General features: G+C 37.7%; 1 protein-coding gene across 3 annotated transcripts in view; it reads left to right on the plus strand.

Annotated features, from left to right (window-relative positions):
* CAPN7 (calpain 7) overlaps nucleotides 1-19,794 on the plus strand; it is a 46,144-nt gene extending 26,350 nt beyond the window's left edge. For 2 of the 3 annotated variants that reach the window (XM_039480164.2, XM_074405659.1), the window contains exons 11-21: nucleotides 1,389-1,495; nucleotides 2,200-2,320; nucleotides 7,392-7,536; nucleotides 7,667-7,766; nucleotides 8,351-8,486; nucleotides 9,073-9,148; nucleotides 12,878-13,023; nucleotides 14,070-14,132; nucleotides 14,678-14,808; nucleotides 18,431-18,523; nucleotides 18,612-19,794. In XM_039480164.2, the coding sequence (XP_039336098.1) occupies nucleotides 1,389-1,495; nucleotides 2,200-2,320; nucleotides 7,392-7,536; nucleotides 7,667-7,766; nucleotides 8,351-8,486; nucleotides 9,073-9,148; nucleotides 12,878-13,023; nucleotides 14,070-14,132; nucleotides 14,678-14,808; nucleotides 18,431-18,523; nucleotides 18,612-18,756 (1,263 nt within the window). In that variant the 3' untranslated portion in view covers nucleotides 18,757-19,794. The remainder of the gene's footprint in view (nucleotides 1-1,388; nucleotides 1,496-2,199; nucleotides 2,321-7,391; nucleotides 7,537-7,666; nucleotides 7,767-8,350; nucleotides 8,487-9,072; nucleotides 9,149-12,877; nucleotides 13,024-14,069; nucleotides 14,133-14,677; nucleotides 14,809-18,430; nucleotides 18,524-18,611) is intronic. The other variant, XM_039480165.2, reaches the window with a different exon arrangement.
* Nucleotides 19,795-20,402: the final 608 nt, after the last annotated feature.

Here is a 20,402-nt window from a genome sequence, read left to right on the forward strand (position 1 = left end):
CTCCTTTTATGTCGGGATACAAGGCCAATTATAAATACAGTGTACCTTTCCAGAGCAGTCTGTTTAGATCAAATGGATATGTCATATTGTCATGTATATTTTTATTTGTAATTCAGGTTCAAGGAGTTGCATGTTTTATCCAATCTTAACAGAAATTAGTCAGATTGGCATGACTTTAAATTCTTTTTTTTTTTTTTTTTTTTGAGATGGAGTCTTGCTCTGTCTCCCAGGCCAGACTGCAGTAGCACGATCTCAGCTTACTGCAACCTCTGCCTTCCAGGTTCAAGCAATTCTCCCACCTCAGCCTCCCTAGTAGCTGGGACCACAGGCATGCACCACCATGACTGGCTAATTTTTTGTATTCTTAGTAGAGACAGGGTTTCACCATGTGGCCAGGCTGATCTTGAACTCCTGACCTCAGGTGATCCACCTGCCTCCGCCTCCCAAAGTGCTGGGATTACAGGCGTGAGCCACTGCACCTAGCCTGGCATGACTTTAAATTCTTAGTTACGAGCCTGTGGCCTTAGAAAATGTTTAACCTTACTTAGCTTCTTCATGTATCCATAATATAAGGATAATATCTACCTCTTGTCGTGAAGTCATAAAGATGAAGTAATGTATGCAAATCATCCATCATTTGTAAGTGATTAGTTTCCCTGCCAAACCAGATGTCCTTGATTTTTCCAGTTTGTTTTTTTTCTTTTCGCCTAGTTCTAATGCTAGACAAAGAATATATAGGTCATAATTAAATGCAATAGGATGTTATAATTTCTTTCTTCCCAGCCTATACTTTAAATTGTTCTAGCTTTCACATACTTTTATGAAATGCAATAGGATGTTACAGTTTCTTTCTTCCCAGTCTGTACTTTGAATTGCTCTAGCCTTCACATACTGTTAGTTTAGCTTTCTAATCTGTTGCTTGTTGATTTACTCAGAAGTTTAGACAGAGAAAGAATGGGAATGTATATAAAACATGAGAAATATCATTTCAAGAACTCACTGAAAGGAGAGTGACTGCATCGTTGAAACAGTTTTTTTCTGTTATGTATTTTTATTTATTATTTTTTCTGTTACGTATCTTTATTATTTTTATTATATTCATCGGTAAAACAGTTTTTTATTCAGGAAGAGCAACAAAGATTGTGGGGAAAAAATATGCATGTTCAAAATCAGGTAGGAGGCCGCGTTGTTGGTATGGTGGTGAGCATAGTTGCCTTCCAAAATCAGGTAGGAATTTGAGTTAAATAAGAAATGTATTACTCATTGAGAACAACTACCTTCTGATTTATTTCTACCAAAATTATGCCAAGTCAGTGAGATATAATGGCCCTGGGGATTTAAGAACTTGCAAATGACACTGGCTGTCCCGAAATGTGTTTCTGTTGCAGAATATTGATCTTCATGCACTCACAGGCTGGATACCAGAAAGAATCGCTATGCATTCAGATAGCCAAACTTTCAGTAAGGATAATTCTTTCAGAATGCTTTATCAAAGGTAAACATTTTTTTGTTTTATGTGTGTGGTAAATGTGGTCATTTAAAAACATATCATGCCTTATTTAGAATAGAGGTTACAGAAGCCGTTCTTTTTAGTTATTTTAAGGAAATTTGTTTTTAAAATAGACTTCACATTATGTACTTCTATAGTCCTCAGTTATCTTCCCTAATAGAGTTAATCTAAATTTTAGGTAATCTAAAATATTTGAATATGCAATATGGAAAAATTATTTTAGACTCACTAATTAATTACCAAGTTGAGGGACAGTGGGAAAAGAGAAGTCTGAGACGTTAAACCTTAAATGGATAATCCATATGTAGGGACAGGAAATTTGTCTAAACAGTAATACACATTGGGTTGCAAAACTGGAAAGCTCAGTGATTTGATAAATAAAATGATGTGCCATCTTGGGAAGTGCCTTTGGTATTTTGCATCTTCATTTTTATTTGTAAACCACTTGAAATTTAGCATTTGTTTTCCTTCATTGGTAGGTTTCTATTTTAGAATTAAGTTGCCTAAAACTTTTAAAAAGTGGTAATTTATGTGATATACTATGAATTAGAAATGTACTACTTGTTGAAAATTCTTCAGAAGTAGGAACAGCCCATTTTCATGTAAGCCATTAAACTAACGATAAAATGGTGTGATCTTGGATTAAAAATATGTTTTTCTTAATTAATTGTCCTTGGGGTTCATTCCAGATTTCACAAAGGAGATGTCCTCATCACTGCATCAACTGGCATGATGACAGAAGCTGAAGGGGAGAAGTGGGGCCTGGTTCCCACACATGCTTATGCGGTTTTGGATATTAGAGAGTTCAAGGTTTGCCTTAAATATTTTTCTTTTTTCTTGTTGAATAAGACATTTGCAGGGATCCTAGATAATTTATCAGACTTTTGAATACTGACAAATCAAAGCTTAAGTGGAGTTTGTAAACCATTTCACCTACTATGTTAAACAGCTTGACTCTACTGTTGGAAATTATGAAATTAAAATATGGGAAAGGAAATCATAGGGGTGACACAGTTACTGATAACAGAACAGAAACGCTTTTACATAACAAACACTTTGTCTTTTCCATATAAGCGCAGTTTTGAGGTGAGTACGTAGCTGCCAAGATTCCAGGCTGCATATTGGTGTTTTGATCAATCACAGTGTTAAGCTCTTAAATCAGTGCTCCCAAACCTTTTTGGCACCAGGGATTGGTTTTGTGGAAGAGAGTTTTTCCACAGACTGGAGGGGCAGGTGGGAGCATGGTTTCAGGATAAAACTGTTTCACCCCTGATCATCAGGCATTAGATTCTCATAAGGAGAATACAGTCTAGATCCCTTGCATGCACAGTTCACGGCAGGGTTCACACTCCTATGAGAATCTTACGCCACCACTGATCTGACAGGAGGCGGAGCTCAGGCTGTAATGCTCACTCACCCACTGCTCACCTTCTCCTGTGCGGGCCAGTTCCTAACAGGCCATGGACCAGTACTGGTCTGTGGCCCAGGGGTTGGCAACCCCTGCTCTAAAGCATAGTAGACACTAAATACATATTTGGGAAAGGAGGCCAGACATGGTGGCTCACACTTGTAATTCCAGTACTTTGGAAAGCTGAGGCAGGAGGATCTCTTGAGGCCAGGAGTTCAAGAACAGCCTGGGCAACGTAGTAAGGCCCCATCTCTACAAAAAATTTAAAAAAATTAGTTGGGCATGGTGTTGTATGTTTATAATTACAGCTGCTGAAGATGCTGAGGAGGGAAGATCACTTGAGCACAGAAGGTCAAGGCTGCAGTGAACCATGATCACACCACTGCATTTCAGCTTGAGTGATAGAGACCCTGTCATTAAAAAAAAAAAAAGTAAAAAATTGTGAAAGGGGAAGAAAATAGGAAGATAGCTAGGCATCAGATACATGCCATTGGGTTTGTGTGAACAAGTATTTTTCTCCTAGAAGTCCTTGCATGCTGTCAGGCCTTTCAGGCAGATCCTATTTCTGCATTATCTGGAGTAAGTGTTAGAATATTTGACTTCATTACTTTTGAGGTGGTTGATATTTTTAACTGAAAAATGGATTGGTTCTATGGGTTAGAAAATACAAAGATTATTAAAGAAGCTCTATTTCTTAATGAAGGACCCTTGGTAACAGAACAAATAGAAGTAGTGATCAGTCAGCAATAACAGAGCACTACTGTGTGTTAATTAGACTGGTTTTCTTATGTGTGGCACATGGAATTACAGTCACATGTTGCTTAATGATAAGTATGCATTCTGAGATATGCATTGTTAGGTGATTTTGTTGTGGCACGAACATCATAAAATGTACTTCCACAAATTTAGATGTTGTTACAGCCTACTGTACACCTAGACTGTATGGTATAGCCTAGTGCTCCTAGACTACAAACCTGTACGGCATGTTATCATATTGAATACTGTAGGCAGTTATAACAAAATGGTAAGTATTTGTATATCTAAGCATAGAAAAGGCACAGTAAAAATACAGTATAAAAGATTTTGTTAAATGGTACACCTGTATAGGGCACTTAAATGAATGGAGCTTGCAGGACTATAAGTTGCTTTGGGTGAGTGGGTGAGTGGTGAGTGAAGAGGAAAGACTCAGGCATTGCTGTACACTACTGTAGACTTTATGAACACTTGACATGTCGATTTTATGAGAATATTGTTTTCTTCAATAATGAATTGTCTTAAGCCAGTCAAATTGATGAGTGGTGGCTGTATACCAACTTCAGTGATACTAATGTTAATAATTTCCGATTAACCCACTACCATCAGACCAGTCCAATAATAACCTTGGCTTACTGTAATTTTTTACTTTATAAATTTAAAAATTTTAAACTTTCTGAGTCTGTAATAACAATGCGTTTGTAGAGCTGTACACAAATACTTTACATTCTTGTTCTATGAGCTTTTTTTTTATTAAATCTTTTTTTTAAGCTGTTTTATTAAAATCTGAAACAAACACACACATTAGCCTAGGTCCACAGAGGGACAGGATCAACAGGATATCACTTGGCAATACATGTTTTTCAGCTCCATTATAATCTTATGAAACCACTATGATGTATGTAATCCATCATTGTCTGAAATTTCATTTTTTTTTTTTTTTTTTGAGACGGAGTTTCGCTCTTGTTACCCAGGCTGGAGTGCAATGGCGCGATCTCGGCTCACCGCAACCTCCACCTCCTAGGTTCAGGCAATTCTCCTGCCTCAGCCTCCTGAGTAGCTGGGATTACAGGCATGTGCCACCATGCCCAGCTAATTTTTGTATTTTTAGTAGAGACGGGGTTTCACCTTGTTGACCAGGATGGTCTCGAGCTCTTGACCTTGTGATCCACCCGCCTCGGCCTCCCAAAGTGCTGGGATTACAGGCTTGAGCCACCGCGCCCGGCCTGAAATTTCATTTTATGGTACATGACTGTATATGAATTATGAGGGTAAGAGGGACCTATTGCACCATTTTAAAATTTATAGTCTCAGAACTTTCTAAATTAGCTGGTCAGTGTTGCACCCCCCACAGCCATTGTTTCTTTAAGTGGCGTAAAAATTGACCACTGAAAGCAAAAAATATAAAAATTATGTGAAATTAAGTAAGCCAGTAAGTTTGGGTTTTCTTAGGAGTGTAATTTGCCGCAAATACCAGTCTAAACATTTTAAGTGGCTGGGCATAGTGGCTCACACCTGTAATCCTAGCACTTTGGAAGGCTGAGGCAGGACGATTGCTTGAGGCCACAAGTTCACAACCAGCCTAAGCAACATAGCAAGAGCCCATCTCTGTAATAAATGTTTTTAAAATTAGTCCAGCATGGTTACACACATCTGTAGTCCCAGCTACTTGGGAGACTGAGGTAGGAGGATCACTTTATCTCGAGGCTGCAGTGAGCCATGATCATACCACTACAGTCCAGCCTGTTTGACACAGTGACACCCTGTCTCAAAAAATGTATATTTATATATAAAAGGTTTTCTCTAGTACTCTTTATATTGGGTATATATTCGAGGAGTTTCCTAGGTGCATTATTTTTATTTTTTGCTACTTATATTTTGAGGTGTTTATTTAATTCTGACTTCTGTTTTAAAATATTTTCATACCTGATTCAAGCATTTATCTCTAGGACTTCTTTTTTGTAGATAGACCTAATCTTCGACTCTGACAGCTCTGCTCAGTATTACATCATTGGTGACTTCCTTCACTTAGAGATTTTTAATATTTATTAATATTTGCATAAGGGACTGTCATTTTTATTTGACTACCTCTAACCTGCTTGCATATTCCAAGGTTTTATCTTCATTTTTGTCTCAGCAATTCCCTGTTTGGGTCATTTTTGTGTCTTTGAGGTGATGTTTCATAAATAGCCTATTATGGAAGTACATCTTCAGATCAGGGTGCGGACTTCAGACAGGTGTTATCATAGAATTTCTGAAGCTGTCCAAGGCTTTTCCTTTGCTGCTACTTGGAAATAACTTCAGAAATTGGATGTTTCAGCAAAAGGAATTTTTTTTTTAACTTCTCTAGCATTCCTTCTTCTTTTTAGGGCTGGTTTTGTACCCATCCAAACAAAATCTACAGCCACATGTTAATGTCCTTGAATATCACTTGATGCTGGGGGTCTGTCTCGGAAAAGCTTAGCAGCAATTTGCTCTCCTTTGTGCTCCTTTTTTTAGTAAGTGTTAAGAGTCCTGAAATGAGGCAGATTTCCTGCTTATGGAGAACTAGATTTTATGAAAAGAAAGGAATTGAACATCGGTTGACTTATGAGACACGTACGGTGTAGAAGATATTGATGAAAGAAATTGCATTAATGAAGCTTCTAGGGAATATAGCCTAAGAGGAGTGAGTCTTAACGTCCAGAAATCACATAAGTCTACCCGAGGCCACAACTTGCCACCATTTGAAATAGCAAAGGAGTGTGTTGTTGTGGTTGTTTAGATGTCTCCCAAACAGTTTGATTTATGATATCATTAGAAAAAGTACACAATTTCCTTAGGTGACTGCTTGCAGTAAAACAAATATTATTTTGGATTTACCACCTCTTTCATTTTCCTGAATTAATGTAATCAATTCTGTAGACACACCTGGTATTTACTGAGCATTTACCTAAGATTCTGTTTCATAAATTCAGTGGAAAATCTGAAAAGGGATGATAGTGCCACCATTTCAAGGAGTTAATGATTTCATTAGGGAGACGAGATGAGTACACTTGTACAAATAGAAAACAGTGTAAGATAGGAAACTGTTTTAAACTAATGTGATATAAATTGTTAGCACTATGAAGTTTGGAGGAGAAAAAGTAATTAAAAGAAATTACTAAATGCCAGATACTTTATGTTAATTCCATTTGTCTTCACAGCCATCTTCTAGGGACACATCATAATCTTCATTTTACTTATGAGTAAACGAATGTGCAGAGGGTAAATGACCCACCCAAAGACCTGGAATTTGGTCCCACTTTATTCTGATTCCAAAGTCCGCGTTCTTTTTCCTTCACTATGTCTGTCTTCACTGAGGAGAAAGGGTAACTAAGGGGATCAAAGAGGGCGCTTCGGAAAAAAGGAACGGCATGAGAAATGCCTTTGGAGGCAAACTTGAATAAGGATTTTATGGCATTGTAAAAGGAAAAGCTAGATTAGCACCAAAGATATGTGGAGTATAAATACTGGAAAATTAAACGGGACCAGGGTAGAGTAGAGTGAGCTTTGAAAAGGCAGGAAATACTTCGTGCTCTAAAGCAGCACTGTCTAATAGAACTCCTGCAATGATGGAAATGTTCTTTATTTGATTTGAAGGAAAAGAATTGATACGTACTCACGGTTTGTCCTCTAATAACTAATACAGTAAAAACTGTTTGCAGCTTAATGTTATCTCCTGTTTCTTTTTTTATATAGGGGCTGCGATTCATCCAGTTGAAAAATCCTTGGAGTCATTTACGTTGGAAAGGAAGATACAGTGAAAATGATGTAAAAAACTGGACTCCAGAGTTGCAAAAGTATTTAAACTTTGATCCCCGAACAGCTCAGAAAATAGACAATGGTAAATGTATCTTTTTAATTTTAATACCATTTATTCTTCAAAAAACGTTCTAACAAGGCAAAATTTATGTAACTGACTTAAGTCATTTAGCATTAAGTTTTTTTAGATTAACAAAGGTATTAATTTTCAGGAATATTTTGGATTTCCTGGGATGATCTCTGCCAGTATTATGATGTGATTTATTTGAGTTGGAATCCAGGTCTTTTTAAAGAATCAACATGTATTCACAGGTAACTTTTTGCACATTGCAGAGTATGCTTTATAATAGCCTCCACTTTGTTCACTTAAAAGCATGTGCCAGTCACGTTGGCTCATGCCTGTAATCCCAGCGCTTTGGGAGGCCAAGGTGGGAGGATCAGTTGAGTTCAGGAGTTCTAGACGAGGCTGGGCAACATGGCAAAACCTCATCTCTACAAAAAATACAAAAATTAGCTGGTCATGGTGGCGCATACCTGTGATCCCAGCTACTTGGGAGGCTGAGGTCAGCAGGTCGCTTGAGCCTGGAAGGTGGAGGTTGCAGCGAGCCAAGATCACACCACTGCACTCCAGTCCAGACAGCAGAGCAAGACTCTTGTCTCAAACAAATAAATAAAAATGGAATAGTTAATTTAGGAAGACTAGCATTCCCTCTTTTTGTCATGCCCACAGTGACTATCTTGTTAATAGTTTTTTCTTTCCGTACTTCCTGATGATGCCAAAAAAAATTAAAACCAGTAAAACCCAAAAACTCTGATTAATTCACTTTCTGAAAGTGTTATATTTTAGCCTTATGAGAAATTTAATTACAACCTTCTTTGTTGACTTTATCTTTTAGTACTTGGGATGCTAAGCAAGGACCTGTGAAAGATGCCTATAGCCTGGCCAACAACCCCCAGTACAAACTGGAGGTGCAGTGTCCACAGGGGGGCGCTGCAGTTTGGGTTTTGCTTAGTAGACACATAACAGACAAGGTACTGATACCCTTCTAATGATAATCCTATGCAGAAATTTTTAAAAATATACTTAGAACATTGTGAAAGACATATGTAATCACCAGCCTGTTTAATTTACATAGGTACCCTGAAAGTCGTGTTTTCTCAAATAAATGAATATTTTCCTCTAAGGAAATTCATATTTTATAATTATACACATAAAATCTTGTTCAGAAGTTATCTCTGAAGAAAAGTATGAGGGAGTTGATGCTTTTTAGTGAGGGTTTGTGGGTGGATGATGTATAGTCTAAATCATTGAAATATGCCGAAGGGAGTTTGGAAATGTTGAATCATTAGTCTTGATTCTCTAAAGGTTAACCATAATCTTAATAGCCTCTGAATCTTATTTAATATATTATTTCATGCAATTGTCATCTATTAAAATGATAATTTAATTCAGAGAAACAATGTTTCTTATAACATTAAATAGCTGAAAAAATGCCCTTAAAATTAGATTTATTTTGTTAACTTTAAATAAAGAACATTTTTGTGGAGAGCTTAAAAAAGAAAATAAATCGCATTTTCAACCCATTTTCTAACCACATTGGATTCTTTGTGATTTTAGGATGATTTTGCGAATAATCGAGAATTTATCACAATGGTTGTATACAAGACTGATGGGAAAAAAGTTTATTACCCAGGTATGTTTAGTAGCCCAGCAAACATTAAAATAAACATACATTAAGATTTTGTTTATATAATGTTGAAATATGACACATTTTATGTAGATAATATAGAGAAATAATTGTGTTGATAGACTAATAGAAACCATTCAAGCATGTGGAAGGACATTTTTGTGCTGTTCTGTGTTTTGTTTTAATTTAGATACGCCAAGGGAGGATTTCCACCTTCTCGCACATGGCTGTCAGAATTTTATTTCTGAAACTTAAATGTCTTTGACTCTATAATCAAATGTATTCTGTAGTTTTCCATGGACTCCTGGATAAAATCTAAGCTCTTCAGCATGATACATACAAGGCTTTTTATATTTTGGCCTACTTTCCCCCTTTATTTCATGCCTCAGCTTCTCACAGTTGAGATAGTTGCTACTCCAGGATACACCGTGCCCTTGTTGCCCCTTTTCACGTGGTTTGTTCTCTGAAGAATCTTTGTCCTCCTGCCTTTTACCCACATATTCCTTTTTCCTTGTTGCGCTTAATGCATGTAGTTAAGGTCCAGCCTAAATGCCATTCCTTCCACTGGGCACCTGAGACATTTAACCACTTTGTATTGTATGAAAACCACTTTGCTTTCACATTTGAAAAAAAATGTGTATCACTTAGTGAGAGAAACTGTGTTAAGGCTGTGAAGAATAGTGGTGAATAAAACAAGACTCTGCTTTCGTAGAGTTTATGTTCTAGTCGGGGAGACAGATAAGCAAAATATCAAGTAATACATGTGTGTAAAAAAATAAAATAGGGTTATGTGTGAGTGACTGGTTGGTGAGTGGTCATGGATTGAGCAGGTGTCGGAAGAGCTATGAATAACACAAAGGAAACAGTCATACAAAGAAATCAAGGGAAAAGCATTACAGGCAGAGGGAACAGCAAGTACAGGGCCTTACAGTGAGAAAAGATTATGTGTTTTTGGAACAGAGAATAGGCCAGTTGCCTGGGTAGGTGTGGTACCAAAAGAAGTCAGGAAGATTTGCAGAGGTCAGATCACGTGAGGTTCTGTACACTACAGGAAGGGGTTCAGAGGGTCTTTGGTCATAATCAGGAAAATGACATGTGCTGGCTCCAAATGAAGATGCCAACTAGGCTGTTGGATCTTTGAATAGAGTTCTAGATTAAGGATAGAGATACAGATTGAGGATTGAGGAGCATATAGATGGAATTTGAAGATGGGACTGTATAAATCACTTGTGAAGAGAGTTGTGGGTACGGAGATGAACACCCAGGACCTGACCCCTTGGACTCTGAGACATCTTAAGGTTGAGCAGAGGAAAACGTACCACAAAAGAATGTGAACAGGGGGCCTGATGAAACAGTGAAGTTTCACATATAACCTAAGCAAAGAACATTTTTCAAGAGGGAACGAAAGGACAGCTCCATCTATTGATGTTTAAGAAATCAACTGAGGCCAGGCGCGGTGGCTCAAGCCTGTAATCCCAGCACTTTGGGAGGCCGAGGCGGGTGGATCACGAGGTCAAGAGATCGAGACCATCCTGGTCAACAAGGTGAAACCCCGTCTCTACTAAAGCTACAAAAAATTAGCTGGGCATGGTGGCACGTGCCTGTAATCCCAGGTACTCAGGAGGCTGAGGCAGGAGAATTGCCTGAACCCAGGAGGCGGAGGTTGCGGTGAGCCGAGATCGCGCCATTGCACTCCAGCCTGGGTAACAAGAGCGAAACTCTGTCTCAAAAAAAAAAAAAAAAAAAAAAAAAAAAAGAAATCAACTGAGATTCGGTGAGAGAAGAAACGGTGTGGGAACTAAATGATAAGAACACAAAGAAGGAAACAACAGAGGCTGAGGTCTAATTGAAGTAGGGAGAGGGTGGGAGGAGGGAGAGGAATAGACAAGATAATATTGGATTCTGGCTTAATACCTAGGTGATGAAATAATAGGTACAACAAACCCCCATGACACGTTAAGTTTACCTTTGTAACAAACATTCACATGTACCCCCAAACCTAAAATAAAAGTTTCAAAAGAGAAGAAACTATTGGACTTAGCATCCTGGCAGTCATTGTTGACCTTGATTAGAACAGGCTTAGTGGAGAGGTGGGGCTAGAAGCCCAGTTGGATTGGTTTTAAAAGACACTATGGTATTAAGGAAGCAGTTGTTGACAGTTCTTGTAAGAAGGCTGTGCAAAGAAATGGGCAGCGATGGGGAAGATGTTATCAGAAATGGTTTAAGTTGTACTTTGTTTAATCATAGGAAAGTATGGCATTCTTCCCTATTACCCTGTGTTAAGGGCAGGCACTGAGTCTTAGTAGTCAGTATCCCTAGGTTCTGGAATGGATATGGCACATAGTAGGTCCAGTAACAATACCAAGTTAAACTAGCCAAGTTTTCCTTTTTTAAAAAAAACAGTACTCTATCTTATGTATAATAATTTTGCCTTTCAGAATATTTTTGAGTTTATAATTTTATTTTAATTACAACACTTTGCAGTAATAAAGGACAGGCCTTGTTCCCCATTTGACAAGAGTAAACTGAAACATGGAAGGGTTGAAAACCTTGTTCAAAATCCACAGATATGCCAGTTCTTTTTCTCTTCTCACTAGGTCACATACCCCTAAAGCATTAGACTTATGACTTGTTTGAGATAATGAAAATGTTTAGTTTTTCTGATAGGTCCCCATTATAAATATTCAGTGTTCCTAAATAAGCTAAGTGAGAGCAGTGATCTCAACATACAGTAATTGACATGCATAAAATAATTGTATCAGGCTTGATTGATGAGCCTATCAAAGAATAATAGGCAGCATTCTTTATAGTAACAAAATATTGAAAACAATCTGAATATCCCGATTTCTTAAATAACCAGTTGGAGGTACAGATAAAATGTGATATTCATATGATAGAATATTATACAAGCAGTTATAAGAAATAAATTGTGTAGAACAACATAGATCTTTTTAAAATGTTGAGTAAAAAATGAAAGATATAAGACATACACTTTTTTTTCTTTTACATATACACTTATACCAGAAACAATTATTTGTTCATTTCTAGGAGGGGGGTATGTTTGTATTAAAGGCTAAAATGGTGCTCACCAAATCCATCGATAGAATGGAATAAGATAAGGATGGTGGTTAAAAGAGACATTGTTTTATGAAGAGGCTAGAACGACCCCTGCCCCCCAAAAAAGTTAAATCTGAGTGGTGTGGAATCTAGATACATTTTTATATATGTCTTTTTTTTTTTTTTTTTTTTTTTCCATTTTTTAAAGACCGGGTTTCACCATGTTGGTCAGGCTGGCCTTGAACTCACGACCTCAGGTGATCCACCCGCCTTAGCCTCCAAAGTGTTTGGATTACAGGCGTGAGCCATTATGCCTGGCCATACATCTTTTTATATTTTTAATTTTATCTCAAAAGAAACAGCTAATCCTGACTTTAAAATCCTCTCTGGGAGAAAAATGCAACCACAACAAATAGTAGGAATTACTGAAATGCAACAGAGCAAATAGTAAGTACTATTATATCTCATTGAATGTATTCAAAAAGATTATTTTTGCTTATTAGGAACTGTTTAATTTTAAAGTTTTCAACAAACTGTAATTCACTAATACTGCGTTTTAAGGACAGAATCAATTAAGATGTCCATCCAAGTAATTATTTTTCCTACATCAACCATAAAACTTCAAAAACTAAGAAAGAAAAACTCTCCTATTCTCTAAGCCTGCTTGTTTGTTTGCAGCTGACCCACCTCCATACATTGATGGAATTCGAATTAACAGCCCTCATTATTTGACTAAGATAAAGCTGACCACACCTGGCACCCATACCTTTACACTAGTGGTTTCTCAGTATGAAAAACAGAACACAATCCATTACACAGTCCGGGTAAGTAAAACCAACACACAACGACAAAACACAATAATATAAAGTACGTAATGTGCTCTGCTTTGTAAATGGGATTGTCTGGAGAGAAAGTTTATTTCTGAAAATGTACTGCCATTTTTGTGCTTATTTTAATAGTAAATTATGCTTTCTATAGAAAATAATACATTTGAAAAGAAACGTTTTTGTTTCGAAAGAACATTTTTATTTTCATAGTAATAGTTTAGTCCCACGGCAGTATAGTATGTTGGACTAATACATTTCTTTTTTTTTTTTTGGAGACAGAGTCTTGCTTTGTCACCCAGGCTGGAGTGAGTGCAGTGGTGCAGTCTCAGTCCACTGCAGCCTCCGCCTCCTGGGCTAAAGCAATTCTCCTGCCTCAGCCTCCTGGGTAGCTGGGACTATAGATGCTGCCACCACACCCAGCTAATTTTTGTATTTTTAGTAGAGATGGGTTTCACCATGTTGGCCAGGCTGGTCTCAAACTCCTGACCTCAAGTGATCCACCTCAGCCTGCCAAAGTGCTGGGATTACTGGTGTGAGCCTCCACACCCGGCCAGTACATTTGATTTTAATGCAAGCAATAAAAACTTACTTAGCATGTTTAACATTTTTATTGACTTAAAAAAGAAGGACTTTGAAGTTAGTGAAAGAGAATCAGTCACCTAGAAACATACTGCTCTCATCTAGCTAGGAAGGTCATTGTAATTTTCTTCTGTATAGATTTGTTTGGCTCTACATAAGCAGCTCAGTTTGAACAGATTTTTAGTGATTATAGGGACATTGGGAGCTGCTGCCACCCCTTCATTTTTCAGATGCGGAAGCCACGGCCTGGAAAAATTGTGATTTGCCCTGAGTCATACACAGTTAGTAGCAGAGAAAGCCAAGACCTCTAGCTTCTCAGTTGCCAGCTCATTAAACTGCTGCCTATAGAATAATGACTTATATATACCAAGTGGTTTTTTATTCTTCCAATATATTCATGTATCACTTTGATGTTCTTGTAAGTGTAAAATTGATCAATACAGTCTTTTTATATATATATCTAGGTATATTCAGCATGCAGCTTTACTTTTTCAAAGATTCCTTCACCATACACTGTATCAAAACGGGTGAGTAAAATAGTTATAATCTCAGCATTCTTTTAGAATGTTTAAATTCCCTTTTCCATTTCTAGCATTTTATATTCAGCAATTTATTATGAAATAAAAACATTCTAAGGCTTCACAGGAATATCAGGGAAACCTAAGTGGCCTTCAATTTGGGTTGGAATACAACATCTTCAGTGAGCAACATCTGTGAAAAGAAACAAGTTCAGAGAAAGAAGATTAATGCAAACTTTGGGGTTAGAGAAGACTATGTGGATGAACCTTGAAAGTAGAATTTGAAACTGACTTTGCAGGGTGGGCTAGATGTGTGGAGAAGATTCTATGGAAAATTCCTGGTAGAAGGAACAGCTTGATTAGAGGCTAAGAGATGGAAATAGGGGTTAGTCTAGCAAAGCAGCCCGGCTGTCAGCAGCAAATATAGAGCCACAGAGTGGAAAATTGCCTTTTTCTTTTTTTTTTCTTTTTGTTTTTGAGATGGAAAAGAGTTTTGTCTGTAAGTGGAATTGGAAAATTAAATTTCGTTAATACTAAAACTTTGTTCTTACTAGATTAATGGGAAGTGGAGTGGTCAGAGTGCTGGAGGATGTGGAAATTTCCAAGAGACTCACAAAAATAACCCCATCTACCAATTCCATATAGAAAAGACTGGGCCATTACTGATTGAGCTACGAGGTCCAAGGTTTGTGATGAGTAATTTTCTTAAATTGATGATGTTCTATTAAAAATGAACATAGTATAACAGAAAAAACTTAGAAACAAACCTAAGCATATATGGACATTGGACTTACAACAATGACATTGTAGTAGGGTGAGGAAAGGACAGTCTTTTCAATAACTGATGCGGAATAATTGAGTATCCATGTGTAAAAAGGGTAATTAGAACCCTGTTTCACATGAAATCTTAAAAACTCCGGGTGGATTACAAACCTAAATGTGAAAGGCAAAACAATACAGCTTCTAGACCAGGTGTCCCCAAACTACGGCCCGTGGGCCGCATGCGGCCCCCTAAGGCCATTTATCCGGCCCCCCGCCGCACTTCAGGAAGGGGCACCTCTTTGATTGGTGGTCATTGAGAGGAGCACAGTATGTGGTGGCCCTCCAACGGTCTGAGGGACAGTGAACTGGCCCCCTGTGTAAAAAGTTTGGGGATGCCTATTCTAGACAATAATGCAGGAAATGTCTTAACCTCAAGAGAGGAAAGATTTCTTAGATTTGTAAATACGCTACATTGGTTAAAAAAAAAACTGCAGTTTTTTAAAAAAAAAAAACATGTCACAAATGGGGCGATCCAATGACCAGTAAACCATTGTAATAGCCACAAATTGGAAACACATTTGTTCATCAACAACATTTAAGATTATAATATAGTCATATAATAGAGTCCTGATATAACAATGGAAATAAATTACAGCTACACACAGCGTGATGGATAGGTCTTAAAAACAATGCTGAGGAAAAACCACACATACAGCATAGATACCATATGATTTTACTTCTGTGAAGTCAAGAACAGAAAACTAAGACTCATATCAGGGCCGGGCGCGGTGGCTCACGCCGGTAATCCCAGCACTTTGGGAGGCCAAGGCGGGTGGATCACGAGGTCAAGAGATCGAGACCATCCTGGTCAACATGGTGAAACCCCGTCTCTACTAAAAATACTAAAAAATTAGCTGGGCATGGTGGTGCGTGCCTGTGATCCCAGCTACTCAGGAGGCCGAGGCAGGAGAATTGCCTGAACCCAGGAGGCGGAGGTTGCGGTGAGCCGAGATCGCGCCATTGCACTCCAGCCTGTGTAACAAGAGCGAAGCTCCGTCTCAAAAAAAAAAAAAAAAGACTCATATCAGGATGCACACTAAGCTAGTAAAACTGGGAAGCAGGAGGAGAGAGTTGCTACCATAAAAGCTCTGTGTGGGGACAGGAGTTGGAATTAGGAGTATACAGGGAATTCTGTGATGCTGAGGATTTGTTGATCTGAGCGGTGGTTACCCAGGTGTTTATTTACTTTGCAGATGATTTATTAAGCTGTATGTATGTTTTACCTAAGTGTTGTATTTCATAGTTTTAAAAGGCTTTAAAACTACAGAGAATATAGCTGGGGCATGATGGCTTACACCTGTAATCCCAGCACTTTGGAAGGCCAAGACAGGCGAGATCAGGAGTTCAAGACCAGCCTGAGCAACATAGCAAAACGTCATCTCTGCAAAAACTTGTAAAAAATTTAGCCAGGCATGGTGGCATCTGCTTTTATAGTCCCAGCTACTTGAGAGGCTGAGGTCGGAGGATGGCTTGAGTCCGGGAGGCAAAGGTTGCAGTGATCCTAGATCATGCCAGTGCAGATGGTCGACTCCAGCCTGGTCGACAGAGTGAGACCCTGTCTCATACAACCACCACCAAAAAAGAAATACAAATAAAAACAGAACTACCTTCTAAATAAAATTGGGCTTAATTTTGCTTTTCTTACGAACTAATCCAGCAGCAGTTAATAACTCATTAGACATGAAGATGTGATTAGCTATTTTTCCACAAGAAAGTCATTTTTAAAACCTCTACCAATTTGATAGGTGAAATAGGCAAATAGGTTCCTGTTTGCTCTTCTGTAGTTAATTTCTAGATAGATTGAACATGTACTAGTGTTCATTGGCAATATTGTTTTTTTCTTCATCGCCTATTCATGCTTCTTGCCCATAGAGTTGTCATTTTTTTAAGTTGTAAACATGAGTAAGATAATGATATTAACTCCTTCACATATTTGCAGATGTTTTTCTCAGATTGTCATTTTTCTCCCACATAGAAAAACATTTCAGTTTAAAGTAATCAAATCTGTCTCTGTTTTTTTTGCTGTGGACAGGAACTCTCACATTATCAAATCAATTTTCACCATATTCTGATTATTTTATGGTTTAACTTTTTGCATTTAAAAAATTCATATGAATGTATTTTTATGTTTGGTATGAAATATAGTTTAACAGTTTTTTTCTAAATGTTTTGTTACCTCATCACCATCTAAATGAATCCTTTCCTTACAGATTTAGAATGCCATGTTTATTATATGCTAATTACTTCTGTAAATTCAGATTTTGTTTCAGGGCTTTCCTGTCCCATGGGCCTTTCCACCTGTCATAATAACAATATTTTTAATTATTCCCTGTGGCCAGGTACAGTGGCTCAAGCCTATAATTCTAGTACTTTGGGAGGCCAAGGTAGGAGGATGGCTTGAGCCCAGAAGTTCCAAACCAGCCTGGGCAGCATAGTGAGACTCCCGTGTACAAAAAAAAAATTAGCTAGACATGGTGGTACATACCTGTAGTCCCAGGTCCTGGGGAGGCTAAGGTGGGAGAACCCCTTGAGTCCAGGAGGGTAAGCCACGATTGCTCCACTGTACTCCAGCCTGGGTGACTGAGTGAGACCCTGTCTCCAAAAAAAAAAAACAAAGGCCAGGCACAGTGGCTCATACCTGTAATCCCAGTACTTTGGGAGGCTGAGGCTGGCAGCAGGATCACCTGAGATCAGGAGTTCGAGACCAGCCTGGCCAGCATGATGAAACCCTGTCACTACTAAAAATACAAAAAAATTTAGCCAGACATGGTGGCATATGCCTGTAGTCCCAGCTACTCAGAAGGCTGAGGCAGGAGAATCACTTGAACCCAGGAGGCGGAAGTTACAGTGAGCTGAGATCATGCCACTGTACTCCAGCCTGGGCGGCAGAGCGAGACTCCGTCTCAAAACAAAAATAAAATATTTCCTGGCCAGGCGCAGTGGCTCATGCCTATAATCCCAGCACTTTAGGAGGCCGAGGTGGGTGGATCAGGAGGTCAAGAGATTGAGACCACCCTGGACAACATGGTGAAACCCCATCTCTACTAAAAATACAAAAATTAGCTGGGCATGGTGGTGTGCGCCTGTTGTCCCAGCTACTCAGGAGGCTGAGGCAGGAGAATTGCTTGAACCCAGGAGGCGGAGGTTGCGGTGAGCCAAGATCCTGCCATTGCACTCCAGCCTGGGTAACAAGAGTGAAACTCCATCTCAAAAAAAAAAAAAAAAAATTTCCTGGGGAGCCTATGGTAAAAATAGTCTCTATTAAAGTAAGTTTAATCCAGTGTTAATCTTTTAAGGCTTCCACTGAAATATACAAATGGTGTTTTGTATGATTAAGAATAAAAATAGAGTGCGTGTGTTTCAGAGTACCATTTCTCTCTGCTGAAACTTCAGAAACATACTTAATATGACATCTGCACTTTATTTTAAATCACATGTTTGAGACTATTTATTAATACAGTAATTCTGTTCATTTTAAATGCAAGGCAATACAGCGTTGGATTTGAGGTCGTAACAGTTTCTACTCTAGGAGATCCTGGACCCCATGGCTTTCTGAGGAAATCTAGTGGTGACTATAGGTAATGTTGACATTTTTATTCTAATTTATACTTTACTTTTTGTGGCATCATCTTCTATAAACCTTATTCTCATTCTCTCTAAATATAGGTGTGGGTTTTGCTACCTGGAATTAGAAAATATACCTTCTGGTGTCTTCAATATCATTCCCAGTACCTTTTTGCCTAAACAAGAAGGACCTTTTTTCTTGGACTTTAATAGTATTATCCCCATCAAGATAACACAACTTCAGTGATGGAGAAATCTCAGCAGTTACTGGCTTTTTTACTTAGCAAACATCAATTCTTCAAACAAGGACACAAATCTTCAGAACAGTAAACAGAACAATCAGAATGGAATTAAATCTCTAAAAACGTGTTTCAGTGGGATTTGGTGCTTGTTCAGAGTGGTAAGAACTGAATATAGTCAGAATGACCTAAATCACCTAGAGGTACTGTTTACATGGTTTTATGTATATAAAGTTGGCTTGCATTTTACAGGCCATTTTGTATTAAAAAATGCATATGAATAAGATTAGACTCAGTCATCGTTGTGAGATACCTTTGCTAAGAGGATAAAGGAACTGAGACCGGATGAGAAAAAGAAGGGATGTAGATTCCTTGAGTGGAATGATGGGCTAGATTAATAGACTGAAATATTTACATTGTTTCCCTTTTTTGCAGAGCATGTGGAAATTAAACCTGCTTGATTCTACTATACATCTTGGGCAACTAATTACCAAATGAATTGTGCTACAATAACTGATTTTAATTTTGCATTGTTTATTATTTTAAATGTGTGTTGCCCAGGTGTTATAAAAGAATAAAGCTCTTCAGAAGTACAGACTACCTTAGCATGAAGATGCTCATGCCTAAGAATGAAAATTGTTGAGGTTATCTCCCATTCAGTCATGTAGCGAGAACTTAGAGAAATTCACTACTGCAGTTTTTATTTTTAAAAAACAGTAGTTGAGATACTGAAAGACATTACAGTTTAGTTTGTATGGTCTTTTTTTAAATTGCTGTATAGTTCAGTGCTCTTGTGGCAATAGCACTTTGAAGAAAATAGAGAATATATGGTGATTGGGGTATGTAGCATTCAGAAAAAGTGAATTGCCAAGATACTCGTGTCATGTAAATTCCCACTTTATATAAAACCCATCAGGACAGAATGATGCTCAATATTTAAAAATTCTAAAAGTAGGGTGGGATTTTTCATTGTCTCTACTTTATAATTATCAAAACTTATTTTGTATTACTGCCATAAATTGAAATAAAATGTTTATACTTATGGATACTGCATAGTTTAACTTCGATTTATTCAAAGATTTCATCTATCGTATTTCATGTAAATGAGAACAGATTATTTGCATGAAAATATATACTTCAACAAAAATCTGTTATTTTTACAGAGTAGTGGTAGATGATTACACTGATGAGATTGTACTTTGGTAAGTATTTTGTGCTTTTAGTTTTAGCCTATTAATTTTAGGTGGAGTGATTTGACTAGTTTTCTGTTACTCTTTAAAAAGAAAAAATCCAGAACATAAGAACTGTATTATAAACACATGATTTGAACCTTTTGTGGTAAAGATCTTGTACAGGATGCAAACTGAAAACCTAATCCCTGCCATCAAATCTATTAGAAGAGACCTATATATGGACAACCTAACTGTGGTACTGATTTCTGTAATGGAGCTCTAACAACATGCTACCAGTGCACGAGTAAAGGAAAGATTAATTTTGGCTGGACCAATATAAAAAGTTTTATTGGCAAAATTGATACTTTACCTTGGACTTTGAAGGTAAGGCTTCAAAAGACAGACGACAGTTACTGAATGTATACTGTGTACCCAATGTGTATATTTTTATTGTAATCTTCCCAATAGCTGAATAAAATACA

This window comes from Saimiri boliviensis, chromosome 9, assembly GCF_048565385.1.
Source record: "Saimiri boliviensis isolate mSaiBol1 chromosome 9, mSaiBol1.pri, whole genome shotgun sequence".
Lineage (NCBI taxonomy): Eukaryota > Metazoa > Chordata > Mammalia > Primates > Cebidae > Saimiri > Saimiri boliviensis.